Below are 26,899 nucleotides of genomic sequence, written 5' to 3'. Positions count from 1 at the left end.
ACAAGCTGTCCATTGTGTACAAACAGATCAGTTACGCAAACTTCACTGATCTCATTCTCTGCTGCAGGTTGGAATTGCTACTCCAGTCTCTTTGAGAGAGAAAACGACTCTACTCCAACGTCTTCACCAAGCTGCAATGAGATTTACAAATCTGATCACAAAGTGCCTTGGAATCATGTGTGCAACTCTTTCCTCTTCTGCTTCTTCACACACGCATCAAGAATCTGTAGCGTTCATATGGTGATGGGATAAAGCACGGATTTTCACTCTGCTACGTCAGACCCGATGCTTAGGGCGAGACTGCTAGCAGCCAAAAATGAACTCAAAGAAGGACCTGGATCCTGAAGAGAGGCAATTGCTGTCCAATATCTCTCTTGCTTTGAAAGGAAAGTAAGTTTCTTTTCAGGCTGCAAATTATTCCCATCTCTCATTCTTTACCACAGAGGTTAGAATTTTTATTTGTTCTTTATCTTCCTTGAGGACCTCATGCTCTAGGAATGTAATATATTCCACTATAAGTGCTTTTGTCACACTCTAAACAACTTCTCAGAACAAGAGCATCTACTTTTTCATGCTTTGTGGATCATGCCTCATACTATCAGAGAGAAAAATATCTACTTGGAAACAGAAAAGATGTTCTTTTAAAGATGTTCAAAAGGAAATAAAATTGTCATATCTGAAAGAGACAGGTGCTAGAAATCTCTCTTTGCTTATATGCAATAGGAATGAACATGTTAGCATGCCCAAATATTAATGAATGTTAAAGTGTTCAGAGGAAATCTCAATTGTTCATGTTTTGATGATTTTAAATGAAAGACATCCTTCCCTGTTCTCTTTAGATCACCATTTGTCACAGCAATTAATGAGGAAGTAATTATAATGTAGTTTGTCAGAATAATCTGACAGGCAAAGAATTATGTTCTCAATCCTAAAGGAATACATAGTTCTAGTTTTCCAACAGATTGGGTATGTGTGGGTGGCATAGCAGAGGGTATTTGCCTTTAAGCAGGATAAAAACTTTGGCACTTTCTATTTCAAGCAAAAATGGACAGAGGCGTTATCTAATTCTCTAAAATATGTTACATGAAGGCATTTTATCTTAACAACGGATTAGTAAGTCTGATTTTAACACTTCCTTCATATAAAAGCTACTTCTTTTTATAGTGACTTTGAGATTTGCAGTTCAGTTGCAGTAGTTAAGTAGTCACTCGCTGTTTCTTTAAGATGGTGAGTAAACAACTTAGTCATTCAGTCATATTTACTGAGAGAAAAATAACTGTCCTCAAAATAAATATAAACTACGAGATGAGGCATCAAAGGATGGAAAAGCAAAGAAACAAGGAAAAATAAAGACAGTAAATTAAAATCCCCGCTGACGTTCAGGGGGGTATGATTGTTGACTCCAATAGCAGCTACAAGAGCCCCACATTTGTCACTGGCTTTTTTGTTTGTTTTGTATTTTTTTTTCGGATAGAAGTTGACCACAACTTTACCCAACTAACAGCATCTGCCTCTCTAACAGATAGAGCAGAGGATTCAGCCCACAGTATTCCTTGATACTTTTTTCCAGCACTTCCAACAGATATTGTTCTTAAAGGTGATCTTCTGAAGAAAGGTTTGATATTGTACACTTGCCATTTCGAGAATGTCTTGAAAACTAGAACTTGCTGTCCATTTGTACGTTTATGTGACTTTATGTTTGGTTTTAGCAGACTTTATGCTTTTGTACTTGCAGCATTGAAAACCTCCATTAATTTCAATGCTACATCCACCTCACATAAAATGAAAACCAGAGACTTTTTGTGTGTTTCTGTTTCATTGATGTGATCATAGGGAAAAAAAAAAAAAAAAAGCAGCAAGGATTCTGGTATATTGGATTCTCATATTGTTGGGAAGGGAAAAAAAAAGTGACCATTCATATTTCCTACGTCAGTGAGTCCTACCAGAAAAAAACCCCAGTGTCATGCCTAAGAACAGCCAAGAGTTTATCTTGCCTGTAGGTTATGCGGAACACAAGCAGGTCTTTAAGTTGAGCATATCACAAATTCTTTTTGGATTAGGAGATTCTGCCTTCAGTAACGTGTTGTCATGTGGTCCTTGAAAGAGCAGGAGTATCCAACTGCACCCGTCCACAGTTTTAACAGACGTGAAACTACAAGGACTCTATTCTTCATTTTCTTATACATTAAGGAAATTCTGAAAAGGAAGTGTCTGCTTTTCTCTTTACATGAGATCTATGCCTTCTGTACTTTGTGACTTATAAAGAGTCTCCTTCAGAAACACTATTTTCTATATAGAGGTATCTTTTGAAGTCTCCTCATTAACCTCATATAAATGCAATAGAGGAAGCTGGACGAAAAGGAAAACAAAATAAATTGCCTGACAGGAAGAAAAAAGGCAAATAAAAAATAAAGTGAATTGGAGCTATTCAACATATCTTTTTACTCTAAGAGCTCACTCAAATCTGCATCATAAAGTCAGCAACACAACTCTGACTTTCCCTTTGCTTTTCACACAGAAAACCTTGGTTAGTTTACTTGTGGTTTTGCAGAGATTTTGCAAAATAATCAGTTAATCAGCAAGAAACAATGCAATGAAACTGGTCAGAGTAACAAATGCAATCCTGTGGCTCTAACAGTAAGTTCTGCCGTGTTACTTGTAGCTACCTACCCGTTCCTGACTTTGCCTTTCCACATTTCTGCAATACCGTAGCTAAAATCTCATTTTTAGGTTTTGTTTTGTTTTGGTTTGGTTTATTTGGTTTTGTTGAAACTCAAGGGGTGGTGGTGACTGATGCCATTAGCAGGAATGTTTACATTATCAGTAGCACTTTAGCCAGGCTTGGTGGGAGCAATGGGACATGAGAGCAGGACAGAGGAGCCAACCCAGAGATGAGAGGCTCTGTGCCAAGGGAAGGGACTGATGTGAGAGGAGGTCTCGGGGCAGAAAAAGCAAAGCACAGCCTGATGCAAGTATCCTTGGAGGTTTGCTGCAGTCCTGTAGCTTTGTGAGACTCCTTCTGTGGTGTCCATGAATGTACGTTACAGTGTTATTTCCGTCTTCCTCCCTCTGGCTTCTGTACCCTCCTATCCTCCCCTGCTTGCCCTCGCCCCTTGCTATCACCACCCACTCTTGTTTTCCTCCTTACTACCTCTCTTCTCTTAATTAATCCGGGAAAGAAAAAGAGAAGCTGCTCCTGCCAGCTTAGCTTTGCTTTGCTGTCCAGAGGTGGTAGGAGTTCAAAGAACAAGGTTACTACTCCTGCACCTGCTGCTTGTTCTTTGATGCCCTGTTGCGTGAAACAGTTTCCTTCAGAAGTCCAACAACGTACTAATTAACAAAGGAAAAGACAGGGAGAAACAAGCCAGAGACTGTGGGAGGAATGAGGCGAGTGACAACGGAGATGTCAGAGGGAAGCAGAGGGAAGAAGCAATGACAAAGGGGGAACTGGGAAAGAAACGCACAGAAAAAGGAGAGGGACAAACGATAAAGGAGAGGAAAATAAAGCAGGCGGCGAAAGAGAGGGAACTGGAATAAAGAGCTACAGAAAAAAGAAATGTGGCAATGATTTAAAGTCCCCTTTAGATTACAGTACGCAGTCCTTCCAGAGCAACTCTGAGGACAGCGAGTACCTCAGATCAGGTCAGAGAGTTGTGCGCGGCACCAGTTCTCCCCCGCTGAACCACCGGGTGCAGCAAGCAAATTCACTGGGGAGGGCGCTCCCACCTGGAACAACAGCACAGCGCTCTTCAGGCTGGACTTGAGGCCTAACCTCTTTTATTTAAAGAGAGTAGGTGGCTTAAAAACGCAATCCCTACGAGCCTGGCATGGCTCTCACCGTTCGCAGAGACAGGACAATGCACCGTGAACAGGAGAGGCGTCCCACCATCTCGGGTCAGAGCACACACCAGAACAGTCACAAGCAAACGCTGCGATGTGAAGGCACGGACTCCAGAGCGCGCGGCTGGTGGGGGGTCCGGCGCCTGACAGTGAAGCCACAGCAGTGGAGGAGGAGTGACTACTGGCGTGATACTCCTTGAAACAGAGGAGAGGCCGGTGGTAAGACCTTCTTCAGTGTGTGGTAGGACGCCAGCTGCACAAAACGGGGAGTTTACTGACTGCTTCTAAGGGCGGTCCAGTACTGCTGAGACCAGTACTGAAGGTGGCGGCGCCAATGAGACGGAAAGACGCAGCAATCTCAAGATTAAGGCAGCTGATTTCTGCCTGAAAAACAAGATTCTAACAGTGCCCACGTGAGATGATGAAAATGTTACTTGAACTGAATTTTTCATAGGCGGCTGCTGACTGTGCGTGCTTTGGTTTTAGCGCCTGCCCCAGAAGTCTGATAGGCTGAAGTCCCTTGCACTCACCACTGCAGCCAGCCGCAGCGCTTTGAGCACACCAGGTGCTGCAGAACACATGCTGAAACGTCATGGGCACCTCAGCCTAGAAACTGGGCACTTCCGCTTAACATCTGCCACAGCTCTTCACCTGTTAAAGGCGACCGCGTACGGAACAGCTGGACACAGCAGACCACGGAACGGGTATTTGTTAGGCAAGTAATGTACACCTGATGCAATGAACTAATCGAGGGTCCTGGGGCTTTCTGTCTCCTTGTCTTATCTCAAACCCCTCAAGCGAGCTAACCAAGCTTGTCACGCCGTGCCGCACAGGGATCTCTGACCTCGGACAGGATAGCCGGCCCCTGCAGCGCTGCTGCACGGGCTCAAGGGGGATGTGTAGGCAAGCCCACCCCTTCAACGTCATTTCCAAGATTTCCAGCGTGGTGCTGCACAGCATTAACTCTGATTACCTGGCTGCTACTGTGGAACAGTCATCTGAAAACAAGCAGGCTACCCAAGTCATCTGCAGAGCGAGCTGGCACAAGGAGGCATGGCCTTGCTGAAACCGGTGGGTTTCCTCTTGCGTTTGCCAGTATTAAATTTGGTCCGTTTTCTCAATTTCAGGACTGTTAGACAGAAGCAATGAGTCATCCATCCCGCTAAATCCAATTTCTATGTGCGAGACACATGCAAAACCAGTAACTAGGTAAAAAAACACGTGTAAGCATACTAGTATGAAAGCAAACTATTACTCAGGGAAATTCTGTGTTATTCTGTAGAACTCTCTTATTTGGGAAACGAAACCTGTTACAAGCGGCTCATGACAGAAATACTGTCACACTCTTCTACTGTGACAGTAAAAGATGCTGCTTTTTTCCTTTACAGCAAAGACAGTGTCACGGACTATCTCACAACCACCCTGCTTCTACCCTGGCTTTACATCGAGCAGTAAGCACCATCACATCTTTCTATACACTTTATTCCTGAGAAATACACCGCAAGGATCTTTATGAGTAATGGAGATTAAGCGGCAACGTAGTCTTTCAGAAAATAAGCTGATCAGTATATATACCGGACAGGAAAAAAGAACTGCAGGTTTCAGAGGAAAAATGATCTAACATGAGAAAGGAGCTATTGTAATTAAGATATATGCAGTAAAGTACTAGGAAAGAAAAGGGGAATGCAGAATTCTCGTCACACTCGTGAAAAGCAGATTCAGCCCCAAACAGTTTCTTGACTGTTTGGGGCTGAACCCCATAACTGACATTATACGCTAAATACTGCTGCAAGTACACGATCCACTAGTCCACTCTGTCAAATAAAACAGGTCTACTCTCCCCTTTTAAAATGTCACCCTGCTACTGCTAAATCCCATGTCAGCACTGCCTTCCCCTGTTGTCACAACAGCCGATGGCCCACCCGTTGCTAAGGCCGTTAACGCTCACACTGGCATTTTCCAGTCTTTGCTTTAGGTTTTGGTTATGACAAATACCAAAACTGCAGAGAAAGAACAAGAGTCCCATTCATTTTTAGGGTTTTCTGGTTAGCTTTCACACATGTAGTCCTCAAAGGGGCCATTTCTCTGCATTTTCATTGTCTGTCTGCTCCGCAATCCATGCAAAGAACGGTCTCAGCGTGGTACTTTCCATTGAGGGCTGAAAGGCTACCGGAGGGATGGGACACGTGAACATTTGGCACCAGCCTTCATCTGCACAGGCTGGCTTTGGTTAGGGGCTGCTTCCCTCACATCCCCCCGGACTAAGCCAGAGGGCCCAACGGGCAACCCGTCAGCTAACAGCAGGCCCCCAAACCCCTTGTTTGCTTTCGTGGATGCCCAGAAAGAGGCTAAAACGAGAGGAAAGAAAACACCCGGCTCAAACAAACCAAAACCACCCCACGCAGGGCCCAGGCTAAGCGCCACGGCCAGGCAGGGCCCTGAGGGGAGCAGCGCACACCCCCACCGCCCAACCGCCGCCCGCGCGCCCCCCTCCCGCCTCACGTTGAGGCGGGCGCGCGCCCCGCCCCGCCCCGCCCCGCCCCGCGCGGCGGGTGGGCGGGGCGGGCCCCGCGGCCGGATGTTGTTGTTGTTGTTCCTGCCCCGCCCCTCGCTCGCCCCCTCCCCCCGCGGAGGGTGACGGGCGCTTCCTCGCCCGGAGCCGCCGCCGCCGCCGCCGCCCCAGCCGCCGCCGCCGCCCGCCCGGGCACCGGGGCGTCCCCGCCGGCCCCCTCCCTCCCGCCGGCCCCCGCGGCCGGCCCCGTCGCGTCGCCCCGGCTCCTCTCTCTCAGCGGACGCCCGGGCCCGGCCATGGCGGACTTTGACGAGATCTACGAGGAGGAGGAGGACGAGGAGCGGGCGCTGGAGGAGCAGCTCCTCAAGTATTCCCCCGACCCGGTGGTGGTGCGCGGCTCCGGCCATGTCACCGTGTAAGGGCCGCGCCGGGGCCTGCGCGGCCGGGGCGGGCGGTGGAGGCCCGGGCGGCGGGACGGGGGCGGCTGCGTGCCGGGCCTGGGGGCGGCGGTGGCCGGGGGCGCCGAGCCGGCGGCTGCACCCTGGGGCAGGTCGGGGAGGTGGGCGGGGGGGGCACCGGGCCGGCACTGCTTCCCTGCCTCCCCTCGCCCCGACGTCCGTGGGGCTGCGAGAGGGCTCTCCTCGGCCCCGCCGGGCAGCTGGGTGCCGCCTGGAACTCGCAAGCGGGTGCAAGGCTCTGAGGAAAGAAGGCTGGCTTGGGCTGTGACTGGCAGAGGAATGTGAAGTATTTGCCCAAAGTGGTGAGCTGTCAGGAAGTAAGGTGCCTGGTGCCTGTGTTCCTGATTAGAACAGGTATGTGCCAGCACATGACCGGCTGGACCATTGCTTAGGGTTGTTTATGTGTCTGTTACCCGCTCCCATTTAACCTGTGGCCGCTAATATAGCTCTGAGGACTCTTAAGAAAGAAAAGGTGTCCGTGAGTCAGATAGGTACATGTAAAATCATGTTAAGTTGTGATTGATATGTGTTGTTTCGCAGTGTTTAACGTGGGAGTGACTGTGCGTTTTGTTTTGTGAATGTTTGGTATCTGACGATCTAGCAGCAAGTGACCATGAGTTGGTGTAGTACTTCTCCGTAATGTAACAGATGAGGGTATCTTTCCTTTAGTCAGTTCTGTCAGGCTCACTCTGCTGAAGTGTAGTTGTTGTCAGTTATGATGTACAGTTTCAGAGGCTGAATATCAACCTGGAGACAAAACGCAGCAGTGCAAACTTTTAGTATTCACTGTTCAGCAGGACTAGGCTTGTAATAGAAGCATAAAAGTTGAAGGTATTGTGGTCTGTTGCTCTGAGTCCCATGAACTCTACTAATTTTTTTCAGGTACTGACCTGTCCAAAAATCTGGGGTTAAATTTAGAGTAGTTTTGTGGCACTTTGGTACATTACTGCTTTAATATTTGGTTGCATTAAGTGATACTAACAGCCGGGCAGTACAGTTTGCTGTCTGGTTAAAAACAGGAAGTAAGACGTGATCGACCGAGAGAGGTTTGGAGGGCTGGAAGGACGTGGATGGGCAGGAGGCTGAGGAGGCCCCGTGAAGGGACAGAAGGATGTAGCCGAAGTTGTTCAGTGTATGACTCTCTTTAGTATGAACAAAAGTTATTACCATCCTATGACTTCTCTGAAAATAAGCTGGTAGCCTTAGCCTGTTTCTGGTAAACAAAGCAAAACCACAATTAGGTAGTTTTCATATTAGCAAATGCAAAAGTATAAAGAACTGAAATGGAGGCAAACACTGGTTTCTTCTCCAATACTGGAAGGTAAGTTGTGCGAGACAAGATCAAGGCCCGTTAGTGGAATTGTGAGGAAGCTTGCGTAGCGTGTCCGTGACTAGTAAGGGTGTTGTGGTTGAAGACGGATGGATGCCTCATTAATTGTTCATTAATGGTCGCTACCTCATTATTACTTTAAGATCTTCCTTAAAGTGTTTGTTCTTTAGGTTTTGGATGAGCAAGGAAATATGAACGTGTACCTCCAAAATTAGGCAATTGATCTTCATCTACTTTCTTTATTGTGCCAGGTGTGAACAGGTCACTAAATAGCATCAGCCACTTTGACCTTTGTACAGCCTATAACTTTTTTTTGTCATGGATCGAGAAGCTTATTATTAAAAGTTAGATCACTGTCAGAACATTCACTTGGCGGATTTAAGGAATAGGTCAAGTCCTATGCATATAATAAATTAGTCTTGCCTGGTATAAAACCATGTATGCGTTTTGAAGGTCTGACAAAAATTATCAGCAGTTAAGCAAATACTGGATTGATCTGTCCCTGGCTCTGCAGTTTAAAGAGTTGCTGACTGCTTCTGCTGTGTGTGTATTTAAACAGAAGCTCTCTTTTCATAGTCTATTGTCATATCCTCTCTGATCTTACATAGAAGTCATAATGTTGAGTTTGAAAGATGTCATTTCCATGACTACAGATTAATGTCAGAAAGACATTTACTATTGCTTGATTTCATCCAACAGACAATGGAAGTGTGTGAGAGTCCTTTCTAAGCTGAGTAGTTAAAAGTAATTAAAGGAAAGCAGGTAAATATTATCCAAATAAAACATATGAAGGCCTTGCCTTTCAGGGTGTGGGGCTTTTGGTTAGCACTAAGAGTTTTTATCTAAACTCACTGTTTGGAGCATGCTGCACACAATTCTAAAACTCTTCTTTTTTTTTTTTTTTTTTTTAAATACTCAATTAAACTGTTTTCACACCAGAAGAATTTAGATAGCTCGGTAGTCAGAGGTAATATTTGACCTGGTTTCTAATAACTTGAGGTGATCTCTTCTAATGGCAAGAAACTTGAAAGCTGAGAAAATATAGAACTTACATCTGAATTGAAAGTCCAAGGTATTTCATACTTGTTTCTAAAATTGTATTAGGGTGGAAAGAGAAGTACGTGGTGAGTTTGAAATCACAAAGAGAATATTTGTGATTGGTGTCTGATTCTGTTTTTCAGTGACTGTCTGCCTGTGCTTTCCTGTTCCTCGACCAGTTGAGACTTATGTGCCTTGTATATACCAGACTGTATTAGCTAGTAATATTGGATTTATTACTCTTTTGCAGTGCCAGAATGATGGAGAGCCGTTGTGATGTGCTAGTGAATGCCTTTCTGTGCTGTTTGTCATCTTAATGCATTGTGTGTTGATGCAAGATAACTGTTTGGAGGGGGAAAAAACCTCACAAAATATATTGTCACCCAAGTCAGTTTCTTTAATATTAAACTTAAGTCCGCCTATATATTTTTGAACCTTACTCTGTCTCAAAGACATATGAATGAAAACGGCTATGTGAGAATTGTGGATGGAGAGTGTTAAGATTTGTGGAACATATATTTATTTTTTAAGCATTGTGAACATGCAGAAATAAGGAGTATGGTTGAAAGCAATGAAAAAATGGTTTCGTGTCTCCATAAGAGAGGACAAAGAGGAAGAGAATAGCGTGTGTCAGTTTTATGTGTTAGGAAGATCTGAGCTGCAAGCTGGGAAAAGGTTGCAGGTTGGCTGTGTCCTATACTGTAAAATTCTGTACGTTGAAGTTTCCGCCTCTCACCATTTCTTTCTCCACTGTACACAAGGGCAGGAACTTGGCTGAACCTTTCAAGCAGAGTCGTGTTCAAGAAACACATTTTTAGGTTCCAGGAAGGTTAAAGAAAGTACTCATGCATGAGGTGAGCGTGGATCTGTTGAAGACATGATGTAGAATGGGAAAGGCGTAGAGCAAGAGTATGTGTCACTGAAGATGGAGTATTGTACAAAAGAAATCTAGTGCTGTATGAGCACAGCAGTCTGAGGAAATGCATCTCCAAAATAATGATTTCCAGTGTTTGATTGTAAGATGCTTTTTGCTGCTTTTTTGTCAGAGCTGTTACGTCTTTACAGTGAACGTGTAGTAGTGTTCTGTGGAGTTTCTGATATTTTAATTTCCAAATTGCAGCATGCAGTCAAAAGTGATAATTCTGAGGTTATAGAATTACTTACCAAAGCTTTTAATGTATGGAGTCACCCTTTTTTACTACCTGCGTATAGTGACAAAACTGTAACATAGGAAGCTCAGAATGATGTTGGTACCTGGTTGAGTTAGCTTTGATGTTTCAGTTTCGCTGCCCCACCATGTATTTAACATTGCCACAAGCCTTGAGTACGGAGTCTCAGTCTCATTTGCTTATAACTTCACCAAAATGTAACTGTATTGGTCAGAAGTCTCTGTCCCTCACTCTGCCTCAACGCGTTTGTAAATTCAGATACCTCTAGAGCTTTTCCAATAGGGTTGTCTTTGTCAGGCATGGCTTTTGCAATCTCTATGAATATTTGCTTATGTTTGATGAAGTTGTGAACGTTTGAATACTTTTGGGTCACGCATTCACAAAAAAACCCTTGTTTCTGTCCTGCTGATTTCCCAGCCAGTCTTCAGCATGAGACTGAGCAGGGCTTTCCCACTTAACTGAGAGCAAGGAGACTTCCTTGTGCCTTTGACTTACCTGCTCATGCCCAGAGTAAAAGGCTTCCCTAGTATTCTGGGTAGGGGGACAGATGAAATCCTGTTTCATCTCTTGGTCAGGGGCTTAGCTTCGTTTTAGTTCTTGCAACAAGAGCTGCTTTGGACTGAATTATCCTTGTAGTTGGCCACTCCCTTATCGCTCAAATTTATATTTAATTCCATTATTCATAGTAAATCTCTTCTGGATGTTGAAGCATCAAGTACATTAAGATCATTCTTTGAAGAGACATCTCTTTAGACATCTGTCTGATTTGATGAATTATATAGTAAAGTGGTGTTACCTTTTAGTTTTGAGACTTCTGATGGCAGCTGTGTGTCTGGAGCTTGGAGTCCTTCCCCAGGCTTGGCTGCTTATGAAATGGATCCAAGGGATTTTTTCAGGCTTTGGTTTCCACTTAACCTACTGTCAATGTTGAGTAGCTTAACTGGTAGAGCATGACACTTCTTTCTGACATTTACATAACTTTTGCCTCAGCACTTGGTTTCACTCAGGATTTTGGGGAAAGGGTGGATGGTCCTCCTGTCACTCCTGTTATAGAGTATTCAACAGGATTTTCAATGGTAGAGGTATGTTTCCAGTAAGCGTGGGTTTTCTTTGTTCCGTGTTGAAGTGGTAAACTTGCTACGTATTTCTCTGGTTAGCAATTTTCATTTGTTACTTCACCAGTTTTGAGGGATTTTGTAGGAGTTGCAGAGCTACTATTCTAATTACAAATACTCAAATATGTTAGGTAACTTATACATAAGTAAGGTCTCCGCGGAGACCTTATTGCAGCCTTTCAATATATGAAGGAGGCTTATAAGAAAGATGGAGAAAGACTTTTTACCAGGGCCTGTAGTGACAGGACAAGAGGCAATGGTTTTAAACTGGGAAAGGGTAGATTTAGGTTGGATGTAAGGAAGACATTTTTTACAGTAAGGGTGGTGAGCCACTGGAACAGGTTGCCCAGAGAAGTTGTGGATCTCACATTATTGGAAGTGTTCGAGGTCTGGTTGGACGGGGCTTTGAGCAATGTGATCTATTGACAGGGGGGTGAACTAGATGATCTTTGGTCCCTTCCAAACCGAATCGTTCTAAGTTTCTATGATTCTACTGCCTGTAGTCAATGATAGGGAGAGGACTTGTTTACTTTTCCTTAAGACCATATGTAAAACTCACCTACAGCATCAAATTCATAAACTGTCTAGCCCAGCGTGCTGTTGCAAACTGTGGCAACAGGCATTGCTACTGATGGGTTGCATGCAAGTTGAGCTGTTCCTGGTGTCCATTCTCCTTGTACTCTCCGGGATCTGCAGTTGTGTAAAGTGATGTATACATCAACATCATCTTTTGTTTAGTGTCTGTTTGTAAGGGAACTTGTGTAATCTCTCTTCAAATCTGTTGGCACAGTCTGCATCACTAATCTCAAGTGGGAACAAACCCAGAAGTTTACTATTTGCAGCTTAAAGAAGCACTTTCTTTTACCTCTTTTTAAACCAATCTCCAACTAGTTTCAGTGAGTGCCCTCAGTTGTGGGATTTCATGATTAACAGTTAATCATTCACCTCATCCATTACCTTCCTGAATCTTTGCACTTTGATCATATATCCCCCTCAGCCGTCTCTTTTCCAAGTTAGTGTCGGCCTTGTTAGTCTCCTAGGGCAGCTGCTTTATTCCTTTAATTATAATAGTCTTCCTTCCCTATGCTTTCTCTTAACTCCAAGTCCTCCATGACATGTGGATGCCAGAACCGCACCCAGTACTGAATATGTGGCTATATGAGGGTTTTACGGAGAGTCAAAATGATGCCCTCTGTGTTGTTCTTAATCACCTTCCTAGTGGTGCCCAGTATTTTATTGCTATTTCTGGTGGCTGCTGCTTGCACTGAGTTGATGTTTAAGAGAATTGTAAGTGGTGATAAAAGATCTCTGTCGTGAGCTCTAGCTGCCAAACTTTAGTTGAGTGTCACATAAGCATAGTTTAGCTTTCCCAAGATTCACCACTTTTTATTTATCTACGCAGAAGTTCATCTGTCACCTTTTGTCCACTGGGTTTTGTGAGGCCCTTCCACAGTAGCTCACCACAGGTACAGCACTTAACTGCCCGTTTGATTACTTGGACAAAGTTCTCCATTGGCATGCAGATCATTCAGTTCAGTAAGGAAAAAAAAAAAAAAAACCCAAAACCAAACCCCTGAAAAAGACCTAGCTGCTCAATAAACATATTGTCAAAGCAAATTATGTCTTTAAAATGTTCAGCTATCGAGGCTCAGGTAAGCTTTTCTTCGTACAACTGAGCAATGTGTGATAGGTCTTGCTGCCAGTATTCAAGTCTTGAGCAGTTTAATTTCTGATTTGTGTTGCTTGTAGTATCTGATAGTAAGACTGCTTTGGTTTATATTCAGAAGGTTATTAATTACAGCTTAAATCTTACATTGACTGCTGTTTCCCAAACTAGTAGCCAGTCATACAGTTTTATTAATGACTTTGTTAGACTGTATAGTCCCTATTAGAAGTTATTGCCCAGACCAGATGCCAGAAAATATTCAGATTTTCTTTGAGGTTCATCAATTCATGAACCCAACCAGCCAACTGTAAGATGGAAAACATTTTTTTTATAGACAGGGTGGAACTTTTCTAATCTTTAGATCTTCTGAAACCCAGCATAGTCAATAATTCCAAGTCATCTCAAACTGCTTCAAAGTTTTACATTCATAATTGGTATGTTTCTTTCAAATTAGTTATCATTTAAATCATGTCTTGTTAGGTAGTATTTTGTGTTCTGAAACTTATTAGTTTATTTTTTTCTGAATAAACAAGCTGATATTGATTGCATTTTTATGCTTAGAACAGTCATTTAGCACGGCCTGAGTGGAATAGCACTGGATGAGGTTTTCTTCAAGATACATCTGAACTGGTGGAGGAGGGGGGTAATTCAAACTGTAGCCTTAATATACTTCCCCTCTCCCCTTAAGTACTTCGCTTCATTTTTCATGCTTGCTGCTATTGCTTGTAAAGATTTTTCTGAGTTTGGGGAAGAGTCAACAGTATCAATAGAACTTTAAGAAGAGACTATAGGCAAGATAGATTTCAAACTGTGTACAATGGTGTACTTTTGTCTGTTAGGATAATTTTAGGAATTACTTTTAACAACAACTATTTTTTCCTGAAATTAATGCTCTTGTGGTACGAACCCTGAGAGTATTATGAGGTGCTTGTAACTTGTGGCATGGATTGGGGTTATTTATAATTTTGGTATGATCTTCATTTTGTTTTTGCAGGTTTGGACTAAGCAACAAATTTGAAGCAGAATTTCCTTCATCTTTAACTGGAAAGGTAAGTATCTGTGAACAGGAATTTGGAGTTAGAGTTAACATTTTAGTACAAAAACAAGAGTTCCAGGTGTAGACTATTGTAAGAGTAATAAATCACACTGCCATGGTACTAGTTTGTTTTTTTGTTGTTGCTTTTTTTTTTTCCTTGTAGGTTGCACCCGAAGAATTTAAAGCCAGCATCAGCAGAGTTAACAGTTGTCTTAAGAAGAACCTTCCAGTTAATGTACGATGGCTACTATGTGGATGCCTTTGCTGCTGCTGCACTTTAGGTTGTAGTATGTGGCCAGTTATCTGCCTCAGTAAAAGAGTAAGTTGAACTATTCATATAATTTTTAATAGAGTTGTACTGGGTTTGTTCTCATTTTGTTGTTTGTTGTTTTTTTTTTTTTCTCCCCCACCTTTAAAAACTGCATGCTAGAACTTAAATCAGTTTGATTTCATATATTTTGGTATCAGTTGTCTGTCATACTAGTTAAAGTGACAACAGACACGAGTCAGAACTTTGAGCTTATGACTCAATGAGTGGTAGTATAGCTGAATGTCTCTGCTAGAACCATGTACTGTACAGCACTTATTGAAGTAACTTTCAACATACTTTTTTAATAGCTGCATCTTCTCTGTGGTACACTGTTTGGGATTATCAGAATTTGGCAGTGACTGAGTGGCAGTTTGTTTTGAGGAGCTTCTGATTCCACTGTGGCCCAAATAGCCATACGTTTTTGTTTTAAAAGTCAATTTTTTTAAAGATAATTGATTTTTCTTTTTGGCTTTTCCTTCCAACCTGTAGATGAGTAAGGTTTGTTGGTTTTTTTTTTTTTTACATTAGGAACTAGAAAGTAGTGTTTTGTCTGTGTACACTTAGCATTTAATGTATTGTTCACAACAGAAGGTCATTGCATGTGCCTGTTTTAAACTTCCTTTCCCTCAGTGCAGTTAATTAGGCTACCCTCCTATCTCTTCTGTTTTCATGTGTGTAAAAATTGTCTTTGGCTAGTCCTATTTCACTACTTTGCAAGAAGTTTCTGTGCTTCCTCACGCTCTCCTCACTATTAATACTGTTCATCGTTCCATTTCATGGCAAGGCTTGTGTATATTCTCTCTTGTGTAATACCTCTTAATGCTACAAATTGTGTACAATTCAGTACACTGAACATCATCATGATTTTCTTTATCAAAGTCCTCCTTTTTACAGGGTCAGTAAATCAAGGCATTCTGAAAAATATATTTATAGGATGAACACTGATCATAACAAAACCTGTACACATTTTTATATCATCTAACTTTCTGCGTTAAGATCTTAACACTTAGTCCCTGTGAGAGATTACTTAAGGCTAGTTTCAATTGTATACAAAATAAGGTAGAAAAGCCTCCTGGTAACGTTGGAGTCCATGGAGGAAAAAAATTAAAATGTTGGCGTCAGTGTGAATTATATCAAACCCTAGGTTTTCTGTCTTGAAGCTGTCACAAACTAGTAAGTCTCCCGTAGCATGATCGTATATCCATATCCTGAAAGTCTGTTACAAGAAATTAGAATTTGCTGATTGCTTCAGCAGATAAGTTGGTGACTTAACTAGCTTGCAGAGAAGTCTACCTTTACCATTCTAGGCCTAGCTCTGTTCGTTACAAACGCAAGGGAAGCTTGCATTGCTACTGTCCATGTTTAACTTCTAAAGGAGAAAGCTTCTGGTGCTCTTTAGTTTGACCCATTTTTCTCACATAACATGCTGTTGTAGCTGGAAATGATAGCAGGATGTAACATGGTAGGGGCTGATGCCACAAGCGCTCATCATCTAAACTGGGGCCTCTTAATCTATTACCAGAAGTCACAAATAATCAACTTTTTATACATTGTTGAACAACGTCAGAAAAAAGGCAAGGGCTTGTAGCAGCTGGGGCCAGAAAACAGAGTTTGAAGCTGAGGAAGAAGGTTCTGTGTGGGAACCTGGTAAAGCAACAGTTAGAGAAGTGCTTCCGTTGAAGTTTGCATGGGATAGGAGTTAAGGTAAGCTCCCTTCCAAAAGAATAAATCTGGAAAAAAAAAAAAAAACAAACCAACCCTGTGGATACTCTGTTCAGAGGAGGCTGGAAAGAGGTTAGTGGTGTAATTGTTGCTGTAATATACAGACTGCATAAAGACAGAAGAGTCTCGGGAAGAGAATGAACAGCAAGAGCAAGGACAGAAACTTGTGGTTGAAGTTCCAGAAGTCATCCTAGAGGTATGGCCCAGACTGTCAGTAAATGTTCCATTTTTCCTGTTAAAGCTGGTACCAGGAGACATTTAAGGACCTTTGCACCTTTTCCTGCACTTAAGATTGGGTGACTCAGGCTCAAGCTTGGATGTCCAGCATTAGTGAAACTGAGGTTAGGACTCAGCTGCCTAAACACAGTATCTTGTGCCACTGTGGATGGCACAGTGGTGCTAGACACTGATGGCACTGAATACCTGTGTTTAGGCAGTTTGATTATTCTTCCGGAATGAAAATCGTTTAAGTCAATCTGGAGACTTCAGATCTTGTGGCAACATCATTTGTCCATGTCAGCAGCTCAGCAAATGGATATCTGCTTAGAGGGTTGTCTGTCAGACAGAGAACCCAGAACTTGGTGTCCGTTGGGCTTCTGGAGAGTATAATATAGAGAAGAATTAATTAACTTGTGTTGTTAAAGACAAACTGAAAGGGAGAAGCATACTTTCCCAAACTAGAACTCTTAATCCTGGACCTGGCTGGGAAAGACTTTTTTTTTTTTCTGGTAGAGGAGGTAAGGAGGAAAGCTGTGGAATATTTTCAAGGACATATTTGCAAATTCTAATATAGGAAACAAGGGGAAGAGTTTGTAATGGTTCCAGTCGGGGCTACTACTCACAGAAGAGCAGTGCAAAGTTACTGCCACTTGAGTTGGTTTAATAGGTATGGGTGGATTGAACTTTATTTCTTGGTAGACCCATATCAGGAAAGTACAAAGTGATTTAAATCCTTTAAATCCCTCTTACCTGGAATTACGGGTTTTTGTACCCTTTAAGATCTCGGTACTGAATTGCATCCACGAGCTTGTAAGATTTTTCTTTTATGCGGGACATTGAGGCAGATGATTCTATGATTCTATGAGTTTCCATCAGTTTATGTCAAAGTGCTACAACTAATCCTATGTATTTTCCTAGAAGTGGGGAAAGTGAGAGACAGTGCATGATGTGAATTACCTGGAGCTGCACAGCAAATTGACAGCAACTGTAAATACAACCTGGTTCATCTAGGTTCCAATCTGTAATTTGCTCAGTAGATTCCAGTAGAACTGTGACAAGAAGCAACTTCATATTCTTCCACTAAGAATAATTTAAATCTATAGACTATTTTGGTTTGCTGCTAGTGCCCCGGTTTTGCTGATACATAGCAAACTAATGTATTCAGTGTGAAGTAATCACTTATATTTCAACTCTTGTACTGCTCGTCTCTGACTTTACTGTGTCTTGGAAGAGGGTTGTGTTGATCAAATGATCTTCCATGCCTTGATTTCTTCAGATCTCCTTTCGCTGGCCAGACTCCAGCCATAGGAATAGTCACAACAGCCAGGATTCACTTCTTGAGGAAACAGGGATCCAGAATGACATGTACCTGTTTCTTCCCTTCAGCTTTTAGACACAATGGATTCTTTCCCACTGACACTCATAATGTAAAACAATTATAACAAATGAACAATAAATAAAAAATTACTTATTTTAGAGTACCTGCACTTGTTTGAGAAGTGTTGTCCAGAGACCTTTGCTAATTCAGCCCTCTCCTAAGTGGTTCTTAGTGAAAGGACAGTTACTTAGAACTGGCCTGTGTTACACTCTTTGCTGCAGTAGTCACAAAAGACTCCCAAGACCATATAATTAGAGGGTTTCATTTCTGAAAGCAGGATGGGAGTGTTCCCATGTAGAATTGAAATTTGTGTAGAACATGTTTTAATTGCACAATAAAAACGTACCAGCCTTCATCTTTGCCCTTTCCTACTGAAATAGAAGACTAACAAATTTGTTTTGTTGAATTGCATGTACAGTGAGCTAACAAGTGGGAGTGTTTCTCAAGTTAAGGATTTTATTAAATGAAACAACAGTTTCAGCTATACAATGGCTTACTTTTAATACAGGAGAGTAATTTTTCTCAGAATGACAGATTAAGAAATGCCTGTTTTAATGAGGCTGAATCAATCTACCATGTTCTTAAACTGCTGGTGTACTTGCAGCTCCTTTTGAGATAAGCATTTTAAGGTTCATGTAGACAAAATGAAACTCTGCAGCTTCAGAGTTTGTGAAGTTACAATAAATCTCTTAATCTTTCTCTGTATTATGTATTTTTACTGCCTTTCATTGACTTTTTAAATTCTAACATGGGAATGTTATCACAAATGTAAATATGATTTTTGAAATTACAGACAGTTATTGAAAGTTTGTGTATAATGGGAATATATGTTTATTTTTGTGCAGGGAAAAACAAGTTCTGGGTTTGTCTCCTTAAATCAGCAGGTGCTTCAAACTATGAATTTATTAGGTCACAGACATTTGTAAACTTAATTGTTAATTATATCACTTTAATGCATTTCCATGCAATGAAAGCTTTCCCTTCACTGTATTTTTCTTTTCAGTGCTTTGTTCAGCACTAGTTTTGGAAGTCTTTGTACAGTATTGTTTCCTTTCTTATTTTGCATTGAGGTATTTGAGAAAAAGCCTGGTACTCTTCACCAGTAGAATAAATGTTTAATTTGATTCAATATCTTACTGCCTCTCTCCTTTCATGTGGTCTTGATTTGATTTTAATGAATAAAAGCTGCAAGAAAATTACAGGAAATACAGTCCCTCATTTGCAGATCTAGATCGTCAATGATCTTCAACAGTTTTACTCATGGATTGTACCATCCTTTCTGGGACAAGTTCCAGATTGTACAAATGAACATTAAGTCTTTAAGTTATTGTCCTTTAAATAAAAAGAATGACATAGTGAATTATAATTCAAAAAGCATTACAGGCTGAGGTGCCCATTTGAAGCCACTTTCTCAAATGACTTGACACTCATTTTCAGTATTAACTAAATGCTGTAGTTCCTGATATGTAAATAGGATAAATAATTTCAACAGAAACAGTAACAATGAAAGCTATGTTAGAATTGCAGTACTGCTAGATTTCTTAAAAGCTGGTATTGTACATGTAAATTGCACGTTTCAGAAGGTTCATGGGCAATCTCTTAAAACGAACAGAATGAGATATTTAATAGCGATCTGTACTAACACTTTCAAGAGCTACTTGTTTGTTTGTGAATTCACACAAAGCTGATGAATGCTGCTTAAGCCTCATCATTAGTTGTTACTTACATAGCAGTTTACATCTTCAGAGTGCTGTCTAAACATGAGGTAATTACAACTTCCAAAGTATTGATTAAATTAAATATGTGGTGGAGGAGCTGGAATGAATTTTCTTAAATACAGTAGTCTTGCTTGTCAGTGGATGATACTGATGTTAAAATACACTAGCTCAGTTTATTGAAGCTATGAATACATTACATTTATTTGCAAAACTGAAGAAACTATGTATTTTTTTTTCTCCTCTGCCTGTCTGCCAGGGAGTTGGCACTGGAGATACTCTAATACCATAATGCTTTTCCAAGCAGTTCCTCAAGGCAATTACATAAGACAGAAGGTGCCTTGTTTTTGAAGTCTCTGTTGTGACAATTTACATTGTAATTCAGTTTGGAAGAATCTTTAACATTGTCATGTATTTATTATGTTTATCCTAGCCAGAAAACATGTGATCTCTGTATTGGCTCTAGTCAGCTTAGTAAAACTTTTTTAAAGTAGAGCCTGTATGTATCAAATATGCATTCTTGACCATTGTCTTCAAATATATTCAGAGGTCTTTAAAATCATCTCTTTTTCTAGTATTAACTATGAAATGAAAACTTTAAAAGAATCAGAAGATTCAGACCTGGTACATTTTTCTTTAAAAATTGTTCCCTATAATTTTGGTCAGAAGAGTCACTAAGTCCTCCACATACTGAACTTAAAGTGGCAAAGCTTGTAGAACACTGTAAATGTGAAATCATCATGTGTATAGCTCTGTGATCATTATTTTTTTTCTGTCTCTGAAATCGGATTTTATGTTCTTCAGAGCACCCTGTAAAGGTTTATCAGTTTTTCATGTGCTTTCCTACAGGGTAGAGTAGTGAGTTGAGCCTTTTAATTTGCAAACTTGCGTGGGGTGGGCAGGGCAATAAGATGGGCATAAGTAAATCACAAAATATTATCTTGTTTCCTTATAGGTCAAATGCAGATCCTTTAGTATTTCAAAGATATGTATTCTAAAGTTAAATTTGTAATTTCATCTATTTTTAATAATAGGTTTTATATTAATCTTAAATGCCACATATATCTTGGGTTTCTATAGTCTATATTCTAAATGGTATTTAACATTTATTTGCATTTGTAATTAGAATGATATCTCTGAACATTCTAATACTAATCAAAATAATACATGTAGAATTAACATTTCCATGTTATAGCGCCTTTTGCATTGTGATGGCTAAGGTATCTAGAGGGAGCCATAGATCATGTAGTGGTTTGGGTTTAATATTGCTTTTTTTAATTGCCTTTCATGTCCAATTTGACATGTTTCTGAAAAAACAAATGTGAGTTAGTTGAAATTCACATAGAGCTATTTTGAAAGACCATGCTAAAAATGGTCAGATTTGGAAATCAGGTTAGGAAGGGTCATTTTTAGGATTCTATCTTTAGTGACTTGTAGATGATGCCAAATAGGGAGCATATGGAAACACTGTTGAGAAAAGAACTACAATGCAAAATTATGTGAAATTCATATGATAAAATTAAAATAAGTAGAAAGCACTTCACTGAACAATAACTTGTTAGATGTGTTACTGTAAAACAAACATAAAACTAGAATGGGCTGCTGGCAAGTGTGTGGTAGTGACACTTCTGTGCCTGTTCTCTTGCTTTTTCTCAAAGTAGTCTTGCTCTGGGATGTATTCACTTTTTCACTTTATTAAACACACCAGGGTAAAGTGTTACTTTCTGCGTAAGTGGAGCACTCCGAGTAACTCGAGCACTATGTATAAATAAAATAACTTGTTCCTTGGAAAAAAAAAAAATTAGTTCAAGAAACATGACTGCTGACAGAACAGCTGGGAGGATGAGGGCAGCAGTTCTTTACAAAAGAGAAGACTGAAGGAGTTAATAAGTCTTCCACCATACCAAACATACATGTAAAGTGGCTAGGTACTTTTCATTTTGTTCCCCGTAAAAATTATTTTTGCTGAATTTTGGAATAAATTGCTGAATTTGGAACAATAATGATGATGGTGATGGAAAATATTTCTTTAAGTAGCCAGATTTATCTTTTCTAAATTAGTTAACTAGCTACAGGACCAATCGGCTTGGGATTCTGTAATTTTCTGGTTCAATCCTAGACAGGCCAGGCACTGTAGAGGCTGTCCCTTTCAGGGGGATCATTCTCTTCAGCATGCACACTAGTGAAGCATTGGATTTTACAGGGCCTTCTGGAGTTATTTTCTTAAGTTATGCTGCCTTTCAGTCTTTCTGGCCATGTAGCTTCTCTTCCATTCTTGGCTCCTGCCCTTAGACACTCCTAACAGCAGGAGTCAAAGGCTTCCTACATACTAATAAATGAAACCTGGGAGTGTTCCTAGGAATTGGCGCTTTATGATTTGTACTCTTAGAGAGGTCCCTGGCAGGCTCTGGTCTGTATTGTGTAACAATTCCTAGGCATTATCAGAATGCTCCAGGCACTGTGAGTGGTTCGGAGGTTATGAAAACTTACTGATAGAGATGTAAGCTGTTCCCTGCCAGCTGGCGTCAAGTGAATGGGAATGTTTCTGGGCACAGTTTCATCTCCTAATAGAGATGTAACCTGAGATGCTTTAGTTTCTCCACCTGCACTGGCCTTGAATGACATTCCATAGCATACTACTGCATAGTTTGGAAATAAACGATGGAGACCCAAGTTAACATCTCTCTAACCTTAAAAGAGAAGATAGAGGTGGAATTTTCATCAGTTGATAATTTCCTACAGTGGATGACACCAGAGGAGTTATTTGGTGGAGATTCAATCCTATTTTCATCCCTGTTATGGTCAATTCCATCTTATGTGTTCATTTTCTGGGGCCCTTTCTGTGAGAATGTCCTTCAGCAGGAGGTGGATGCTTTAGATTGTCATGGCCGGATTTGATTAATTTGTTTGGAGGGAACGGAGCTTCATGATTTTTGTTCCTTATAATGATGGAGAATCAGAGCTAGGATTTAATCTTAGAATAAAAGAGTTGCAAATCTTTATTTACAAATTCAAGTAACAACATTAGTTATAATCCTCATGCTTCATGGATCAGTTCACCATCCGTCTGCCTGTGAAATGTGGTTTTCCACATCTCAATTAGGCCTTTTTAAGGGAAGTGTGTTAATTTTGCCAAGGTCAAGACCATTTCTTCTACAAGGCTTCTCCGCAGTATGAAGTTTCCACAATGGTTGGCTCTAGTCGCTGTCACCTCATTACAGAAAGTAGCTAGCCACACTTATTTGGTGACTTAGCTCTTATAGAACAGCTAAAATATCCAGTGGCTAAAATATCAAGTTAGCATCTGGAGTCTTTTGGATTGTCTATATTATAGGGGAAATTTATATAAGACTTTTGTAATCAGCTTTTTAGGAACTTCCCTTGATAATTTCTCTCTGCCAAATGTTTCTACTGCAGACCAAAACGATTTTGGAAAATACTCATCCAGTATCTATCAGTTAACATGTTGGTGATAATAAATACTACAAGATGTTTTCCGTTGTACTCCTGGATAATGTACATGGGGTGTATGTTTCTGTACACCTTCTCCTTTCTCCACATATTTCATGGCTTTAGTGCTTTCTTAAACAGTCTAGGAGTTTGAGAATCAAGCTAACCAGAGTCTCTGAGGAATTGTCTTTGGCTTAGGTATTAAAAACTGTTACATGCTGTAATGTCAAATAACACTGCTCTCCTCTTTATGTCAGCAGACAATGTGGTGGAAGAGACCTTTCCAGAAAGTATTTGATCTGATTTGATTCATTAAGCTTTAAATTAATATCTCTCTGATGTACCAACCCAGGGTTGAGACCTGTACAAATTAGGTCGGTTTATGGATCGTGTGAGGATATGGGACAATATCCGCAGGGCTATCTTTTAGAATGGGAAGTTTCCCGAGGTCAACTTGATGTTGTCTGTTCTGCTCCAGAATTCTGCTGGTTATATTTCTCTTTGCCTGATCAGGGACTTTGATCTGTGCTTTGGTCTGGGCTCACTTTCTGCCCAGAATCATCTGTAAGGTAAGACAAGGTGCAGCCATAGTAATCCTGTTGGACGTGGCAGTTATTTCAAGATTGTACCAAAAGCACCAGAATGCTACATTTATTTCCAGATATTCTTCAATCTGTGTGGTATGGGTTTCACTCACTTTCTTGCATGGATGCTGCAGTGGCTTCTGGGATGAGTACCCTTAAAATGGTCTCTAGTAAGAAATATCCTAGCTACTAATAGGAAAGATGATGCAAGATACACCTATGTGGTTGAACAGGCAATTTTTCAAACTACTGTATGTGCTGAAGCAGGTATTCCAGGATGTCAGGATCTGAAATCAACTCAGGTTTCACCTTTGGCATATTTGCCCCTCACAAATAGAGAATTCCTCAGTGAGACGGGAATCTTACCAATCGGTAAGTTTTACAGTTTCTAAAGGGGTTTTATTTGTGATACAGTGTTCAAGGTGGGGACTTTCTCAGCATGGATAAAGATATATGTAATTCAGTTACGCATGTGCCGACTACAGCTTTGGCATTTTCGTGGCCCTAATATGAGCCTTAAAATTGACTTGGGGGATGTTCTGGCATGTTGAAAGTGAGCATACAGTTGTGTGACTCAGTTATCTTCTAACTTTATATTTCATTGTTTGTGCTGATAACTCAATTACTTGGGTATAAATTTTGTAGTCAGGTATATCTTTGTTTGGAGAATGAACAGAAATTCCTGCTTCCATCATTTCTCTCTTCGAGTGAGCAGAGATTGTATAGTTCAGACCTCTGATAGGATCCTTCACCTTTCTTCTGCAGGGTATAATACAAATTCTGGCCATATGAGAATCAACAATAATGTGCTTAAATTGGTCTCTTTGTATTTTGAAATCTGAGCATAAAATGTATTTTTTCAGGGCAGTATTCAAAATTATTAATACTTGATTGTGTTGAAGTTTTATATGAAGGAATTTGAAAATCTCCACGTACTATTTATTGGACTAATGTTGCAATACATTTACATATGTTTTGGAGTTTTCAGATGAGAAGTCAAAGATCAAATGCATGTAGCAGGAGATTCTTCTGTTGTTCCCAGTCAACTACGAATAAAATTGATAGTGGAGGATCGTGTTGTTACTGTCCATGTTGTTTCCCCATTTAAACAGAGACTAAGGGAGATACTCAAATTAGCACTGTTTTGGGAGTCATGTAAGATCCTTTTGTTTAATATTGTACCAGTCATTCACTGATTTACAGCAGGAGTTGAGGGGGCTTTGGCCCATTCACGAGTACGGTTTAGCGTAGCGGGCATGTTCCAGGTCGGGCACTGCAAGAGGGGCCCTGTGCTACACAGCCTCCCAGTCCAGATCATAACTGCATCTGGAGTTGTAAGCTAACTTCACTAGGCACTGCAAAGACATAACAGAAAGGTCTTGCAGTTAGTAATACAGGTAACACACTCCTGGTATTCAATACTGACTTGTTTCTGAATGAAAAGTTCATACTTAGTCATCCTATTGTTTTTTTCTTCCATGTTTAAGGGCAAAGCTTTATTTTACTTAATTGGGAGCAATAAGCATTGGTGAAAGTGTATGGAGTTGGGCTTTTTTGGTAGTCTGATTTTTCAAACGACACTGTCAAACATGACTATTTTTAAAGAATCAGTTATTTTACAGGAATGTTCCATTAAACCTTGCATCTAGATAGTTGATTGAAGAGGTCTATTTCACAAAATTCTGTGGATAACATTAAAGACTATCTGCTTTTTTCACGGAGTATGTTACGAAGCATACTTTCTTATCATTGGTATGCTAAAAAGTGTACTTGAATTGCAGTTTTAGCTTTGCTCAAATATTGAATTGGGTTTTTAAAGAAAAAAATTTTAAAAGCTGGATAGTATTAAATCTTCCTAATAAGCACGTCTCTCTTCCACTTAATTTGTGCTTTTGTTGTGGCTAACAAATAATTTGCTGTATGGGTTTTTCTGTACGCCATTGATAGAATATATAAGCTTGTCATCCTAGTGTGCTGGAAATGCTACACTCAAATCAAGTGTTCCTTTCTGGTTTTGTATATCCTCACCTGCTCCTCACTGTAAATCATTGAGATGTCAAGAGCAGTGATTAATTAAGCTGCACGTGCAAGTGCTTTTTTTCACCTGTCAAGTAGGAAGAAAACTTACTATAGTGAATTGTGTGATGCTGTTTAATTCATTTCTTTTTATTCCAAGCTCTGAGGTTTGCAGAAATATTTTACAGTCTCATTTTCATTAACATTTCTGTATTGATAATATGGCGTGATTTGGGAGTTACGACTATCCCAAATTATACTACAGGAAGGATTGTATTTAAGGCTCTGGGAACATAAGTAATCGTGGTCTCGAGGCTGCCTGTGTTTTTCTCTCATGCACGTCAAATGACTTTAAACTGGCTTCTTATTTAAATAAACCAATTAATAGTACATAACTACCTATCAATTTCTTATTTATGTGTATGTATTGTCATATATATGCAATTTTATTGGAATTTGAAAAGCTTGGATGTTTTCCACACTCTTTGGGGCAAACAATGAAATGAAATTGTATAGTGATCTTAATCTATTATTAAAAGGTCCTGGAAAGGAAGATTACAAGGTAGATTCAGGTTTTGAATCAGTTTTGCCATTGGTTTAGCAGCGGGTGGGCAGGCAGATGCCTGCTCAGAGTAGAACCTATTGCCATTTTTCACCATTGATAGAGTAGCCTTTCAGAGTCAATGAGCTCTGTCAATGTGAGCTTGTCAAGGCTACAACTTCATAGACCTGAGAGGCGGTTTGAGAGGTCAGCCCTTTTCAGGTTTGCTGTGATGCAAATGAACTTTAATGCTTAAACAACTATTGGAATTTTTATGTCTGCTCCTTGTTCTTTTTTCTTCACAAAGTCATTGACGAGACATTCAGTGCTTTTTAAATTGGAAGTTGCATTGTGCTAAAGACCTAGTACAGATTTACGGAGGGCTGAAAGCAGTTAGATCATGTTCTTTTCATGGTGCGATTAGAATCAAATCGATTTCCCTACAGCCTTCAGCATTCAGATGGCAATTTTAACAAAGCTTGGGGGCTAGACAAGGGACAAAACGACTGAACTGAATGTTAATTACACTCTGCAGCCTTATTTTCTTTTGATTTGGAGCTGACTGGCAACTAAATTAACAAAAGTGTGACCATAACTGCTGCCCTATTTTCATTTAAAAGGAGAGCAGACTCTAAAAGGCTATCTTTACAAAGAAACAAGTGAGGTCTACTGATTATTGTTAAAGGGCACTGTCTTTAAAAACATAATAATAACAATAACCCCCAAAATACTCAATTCCCACTTGATGTGATAAATTAGTCACTGGCATGTCCACCTTCTGATAGTTCCTTGACTCGTGC

The 26,899-nt window shown here is 40.5% G+C and overlaps 1 protein-coding gene across 2 annotated transcripts in view; it reads left to right on the top strand.

The window, feature by feature from the left end:
• The first annotated feature begins 6,417 nt into the window (after positions 1–6,417).
• Positions 6,418–26,899, top strand: part of CHIC2 (cysteine rich hydrophobic domain 2) — a 32,224-nt gene continuing 11,742 nt past the window's right edge. The window contains exons 1-4 of one of the 2 annotated variants that reach the window (XM_087736144.1): positions 6,418–6,767; positions 14,123–14,177; positions 14,328–14,483; positions 17,692–18,498. In XM_087736144.1, the coding sequence (XP_087592270.1) occupies positions 6,649–6,767; positions 14,123–14,177; positions 14,328–14,483; positions 17,692–17,808 (447 nt within the window). In that variant the 5' untranslated portion in view covers positions 6,418–6,648 and the 3' untranslated portion in view covers positions 17,809–18,498. Of the gene's footprint in view, positions 6,768–14,122; positions 14,178–14,327; positions 14,484–17,691; positions 18,499–26,899 lie in introns of those variants that run through there. The other variant, XM_087736143.1, reaches the window with a different exon arrangement.

Source organism: Nipponia nippon, unplaced genomic scaffold, assembly GCF_047370975.1.
Source record: "Nipponia nippon isolate SJK-2023a ecotype South Korea unplaced genomic scaffold, ASM4737097v1 scaffold_6, whole genome shotgun sequence".
Lineage (NCBI taxonomy): Eukaryota > Metazoa > Chordata > Aves > Pelecaniformes > Threskiornithidae > Nipponia > Nipponia nippon.
The sequence above is the reverse complement of the archived record's forward strand: the minus strand, read 5'-3'. Positions and strand labels throughout refer to the sequence as shown.